Genomic DNA, 5,500 nt, shown 5'->3' on the forward strand with positions numbered 1-5,500 from the left:
TTACACTTCTTTTTTCATTACATGTTGCCCCAAAAACACATTAATATGCAAATTAGATTTAGTTTATAGATACATTGTGTATAATGAGAAAACCTGTTTATGGCCATTTTACACACATTTTGTAGAAAGAAAAATAGTATATTGAATCATTCTGCTATAACATAGTTGAGGACATAGCATAACCTATGAATGAAATATCTTTTTTTAATATATATATTTTTTTACATTATTTTTAATGCTCTAAACAATGTAAAGACATGGAAAAAACTAACTTTTTCCTAAAACTTTTTTCTCGGGTCTTAAGAGGTTAAAATATATTAAAATAGAAATCAGTTCTCGTAAACTGTAATAATATTTAACAATATTACTGTTTTTACTGTATTTTTCATAAAATAAATACAGTCTTGGTAGTGTACAAAGCACTATTAAATTATTGAATTATACATTTAATATAAAATAAAACTATATGTGGAAAAAAAATAAAATGTTTCAAAAGATTAGAAAAGGCCCTTTTAAAGGAAAAAAGCTCTAATAATTCTTAAGAGGTTAAAATAATAATAATAATAATAATAAATAAATAAATAAATAAATAGACATGAAATGGCATGTATAGGCAAAAACAATTATTTATTTTTTCATTCACCAATTATTTTTGTAGGTTTCAGGCTATTTTTAGCCAAACTTTGTATAAAGATGATTCTCAACTATGTTATGAAAGATATAACAGAATGGTTTGATATACTACTGTACTTTATGCAATATGTGTGTAAAATGTCAATAAATTGGTATTTCCATTCTATACAATGTGTCTATACATTGCATCTAATTTGCATATTAATGTGTTCTTGGGGCAAACCATAATGAAAAAAAATAAGTGTTATAATGGGAACAATAACCTGGCAACATTTTCATAAGAATATCTAATTTTTCATAGGAATATTGATCTATAATTTCTTGTCTCCCCAAAATGCCTAATTAACATGATGCCTGTCCTACAAAAGACATGTATGAAAATTATGCCGTTTCGTAACGAAAAGTCATATTCCGATTATAAACCCTTTAGCATTTTTCTGAGATGTTTATTTATGACAAACAATTTGAAAATTAGCCAGATTTAAATAATCATTACAAAACGTTATCATATTTCCAAGAGTGCTAAATTTGATCATTCTGCCAATATCAGTCATATTTAAAGACCAAGGAGAGGGAGTGTTTATGATCAAACCTCCAAACATTTGATATCTCTAAAAAGCCCTGAATGTGCTCTGTACAGAAACTATGGCACGTAGAAATTCACTAAAATATAATGTCCTCTACAGAGGACAAAAGTCTATGCCTGGGTCCCAGGAGGTTAAAAATGTATTTTCTGTTACTTTTGATTATATGCATCCTTTCCAAATAAAAGTGTTAATTTCATTTAAAAAAAAACTTTGAACCGTAGTGTGTGGTTATATATATATATATATATATATATACTAGTTGTAACGGTACACAAACATGATGGTTCGATACGTACCTTGGTTTTGATGTCATGGTTAGGTATGGTTTTGGTACAGCAGGGGGAAAATCTAAACAAAAAATTGTGCTTTTTTTATTAAACAGTGGTTTACTGAACTAACTGCTCTTTCTTTATATAAATTCAATTATAATTAAAATTTTCTTATGGATAAAAATTTACCTCAGCTTATGCTCTAAACTATAGGGAGCCCTTTTACATTACTATAAAGTTACAATTAACAACAGAGCCCAAACTTAAATTTAATTACTATTTATTTTTAAATATAGTAATCAACACCCAACTTTAAAAAAAAATGCAAACATGTAAATTACACATAATCCAGTTTTTAAATTAACTTCTAAATTATAAAATTTCTAACCAGTTATAAAATTGGACCACAAAACCAGTCTTAAGTGGCATTTTTTTCAAAATGGAGATTTTGAAAAAATCTGAAAGCTGAATAAATAAGCTTTCCATTGATGTATGGTTTGTTAGGATAGGACAATATTTGGCCGAGGTACAACTATTTGAAAATCTGGAATCTGAGGGTGCAAAAAAATCAAAATATTGAGAAAATCTCCTTTAAAGTTGTCCAGATGAAGTCCTTAGCAATGCATATTACTAATCAAAAATTAGGTTTTGATATATTTATGGTAGGACATTTAGAAAATATCTTCATGGAACATGATTATCCTAATGATTTTTAGCATAAAAGAAAAATCTATAATTTTGACCCATACAATGTATTTTTGGCTATTGCTACAAATATCCCTGTGCAACTTAAGACTGGTTTTGTGGTCCAGGGTCACATATATTCATTTACACAGTGGCTGTCATAACTTGTTTCATAACATATATTAAATAATGAAGACATCACTAACAGGTAAAGTAAAATATGAGTATATAGTTTAATATTTCGCAAAATGCTCTTCTCTAGACTTAATTTCTCTAGTGAACCAACGAGCTGTGGACACTGATGTGGTTGAAACACTGATTGAGCGATTACATGAGGCATGAGATGTTCATATATATATATATATATATTTTAGATATTTCAACAAAGCAAGATAAGCCTTAATCAACAAGAAATTCAGTTTGAAATCTATTTTACTTTCATAATGTAACATGTTTCCGATTTAAAAAAGATAATCACTGAAAAAAAAAATGTAGGATGTGAATCAATGAAAAGTGGTCATTACATACCAGAATGGAGTCCAATGGTTGGAGAGTTAAGTAAGATGGATTTGTGGCATCATCTGAAATAGAAAGTTGTTTCAGAGGTGAAGCAAGTTATTGCATTTTGATCATGCAAACACAAAGACTTAATTTCTCTAGTGAACCAACGAGCTGTGGACACTGATGTGGTTGAAACACTGATTGAGCGATTACATGAGGCATGAGATGTTCATATATATATATATATATATATATTTGAAATTGATTAATCTCACATGCCTTACTGTAAATATAAACTCATGTAAACTGACTGCCAAAAGCCAGACATGGTCTATATTCATTTAATGCAGGGGACAGACTGACATTTTGGCTTCAGTGTTCTTCACTGTCGACACTGGGTCAAATAATCACTTTGCCTGACAGTAAAAGCCCAGACATCGATCCGTCAATACTTGAGCGCTGATTCTTTGTGAATCTGTGCTTTTTGAAGAGCACAGATTTCCCAATCTTTCCCAGATCTTAAGGGTGGCTTAAACTGGCATTTGTGGCAAGGCCAAGATTTCTGATATCTCTCAGCGCTGTCGGGAGAAGAGATTTCTGAAAGCATTATTATAGTTCTTGTTGAAGGCTGTGTAAATGAGCGGGTTGAAGAAGGAGTTGGAGTAGCCCAGCCAGAGGAAGACACTCTTCCATATTGGCGGAATATGGCAGGAGCACAGCGGGGTGATGAGCTCGGTGAGGAAGAAAGGGATCCAGCACAGGACAAACACTCCGATGAGGATGCCAACCATCAGAGCTGCTCGCTTCTCTTTCTGCTCTCGCCACGTCTCGCTGTCGGTCTGGAATGTCACTGTGGCATGGCGTACCGTGAACACCATCTGAGGCTGTTGTCTAGAGGCCTCTTTTACCTGAGGGAACAGATGCGTCTTGAGCATTACTACTGTGAGTGGATCAGTCAGGAGCATATAGATTAAGGTCAAATAAACCACAGTATTTAGTTTTAAAACTAGAACACATAAAGGTAGTGTACATCCCTACAGGGTGTAATTTTATTCATATTTTTCAATAAAATAATTTACTTGCGCAATATTCCATATATTCCTCATAGATTATATGTGAGCCTCAGCAATGTACATTTACCATTTAAACGTTTGGGCTCACTAAGCTTAGTGTTTTAGAATGAAGTCTCTTTTTCTCACCATTTAATTAAAAATACAGTGATATTGTGAAATATTATTAAAATGTAAAATAACTGTTTTCTATTGTAATATATTTTAACATGTAATTTATTCCTGTGATGACAAAGCTGAATTTACAGAAGCCATTCAAATAAGTTTAATATGCTCATTTGGTGGTCAAGAAATATTTGTTATTAATATCAATATTGATAATAGTTAATATATATTTGTGGAAACATGATACTTTTTTTTCAGGATTATTTGATGTATAGAAAGCTCAAAAGAGCAGTATTTATTTAAAATAGAAATCTTTATAGAAAATTTTACGTCTTTACTGTCTACTGTGTCTACTCAAATTCTTAAATGATTTAATTACACTGAGAATATAGATGAAAATGAAAAGCAAAAGCTACTGAATCCAATACAGAGATTTTGACCCTGCTCAAGCATGTAGTTTTTTCGAGTCATTCTTTCTAGGGTTAAGATAACATAGCATAAAAATGCATAGAACTTCTGCAGTATTGGAATGGCCATGAAAATAGCCATTTAAGCATAAGCTTTTAAACCCTCAATGTTTCTGTGTCAAACCTTTGACAATCCCTCCTAAACCTACTGAAGTAGAACAGGATGGTAATAGAATGGAAAATAATGTAGAACTTATCTAAGGAAGGTGTCAGGAATACTATTCACTAAAGTGTTGTGACATGCTCAGAGATTATACCATGCTGTTCAATGTAATAGAGCAACAAAATGGGACAATCAAGTTCAATTGGCTATTGAATTGCTGTCTACTAACATTCTGTAAAATAATGACAGGTAAAACATGAACAGTCTGATCTGAAACATTAGATTACATTCAGCAATCTTGAGTAAGAAATTCTCTGCACGGTACAGCATTAAAATGCCAACCTAAGAAGTTGCTGAACAAAAAGCAACATACCATCTGTACCTCTCCAGCCTCTGTAACTGGAGTGATGGTGTTGGTCCTCTTTGATCCAATACGGAACTTAGCAGCTTTGTATATCTTCCAGTAGACAAACAGCACAACACAAAGAGGCAGATAGAAGGCCCCGAATGTGGAAAAGATGGTGTAAGACGGCTCCTGGCTCACCTGGCACTCCATGTCCTCCTCTGAATACGTCTCACCCCAGCCAAACAGAGGGGAGAGGGAAATAACAGACGAGAGCAGCCAGGTCAAGCCAATCATCACATTGGAGATCTTCTTTCGGGTCTTCAGCGTGTACTCCAGGTGGCGTGTTATGGACCAGTAACGGTCGAGGGCTATTGCAGTCACGTTCCAAATGCTGGCCGTACAGCACAGGACGTCAAAGGATATCCAGACTTGGCAGAGAACTCGGCCCAACTTCCATCGATGGCCATTTAGCTCATGGACCAGACTGAGAGGCATCACCAAAGCAGCCACCATAACATCAGATATGGCCATGGAGGCTACCAGATTGTGGGGCACACGGTGGAATGTTCTGACTTTGAGAATTGTGACTAGGACGAGCATGTTCCAGAAAAATGTAGCCACCACAAGCATGGCCAGCAGGGTGAACGTCAAGACGCTGAACACTGTCTGTGGTCTGTAGACATTTCCATATTCTGAGCTTTGATTAAAGGAGCTGTTCTGGCTGACATCAGCCAT

General features: G+C 33.8%; 1 protein-coding gene across 1 annotated transcript; it reads right to left on the bottom strand.

Annotated features, from left to right (window-relative positions):
• Positions 1–3,246: 3,246 nt before the first annotated feature.
• On the bottom strand, positions 3,247–5,500 carry LOC107664052 (5-hydroxytryptamine receptor 5A-like). Its single transcript, XM_016454493.1, has 2 exons — positions 4,802–5,500; positions 3,247–3,582 (listed from the first exon to the last, which is right to left on the bottom strand). Exons 1-2 carry the CDS (start codon positions 5,498–5,500, stop codon positions 3,247–3,249), a joined length of 1,035 nt encoding a protein of 344 aa, XP_016309979.1.

The sequence above is a fragment of the Sinocyclocheilus anshuiensis genome, unplaced genomic scaffold (assembly GCF_001515605.1).
Source record: "Sinocyclocheilus anshuiensis isolate Anshui unplaced genomic scaffold, SAMN03320099.WGS_v1.1 scaffold23, whole genome shotgun sequence".
Classification (NCBI taxonomy): domain Eukaryota; kingdom Metazoa; phylum Chordata; class Actinopteri; order Cypriniformes; family Cyprinidae; genus Sinocyclocheilus; species Sinocyclocheilus anshuiensis.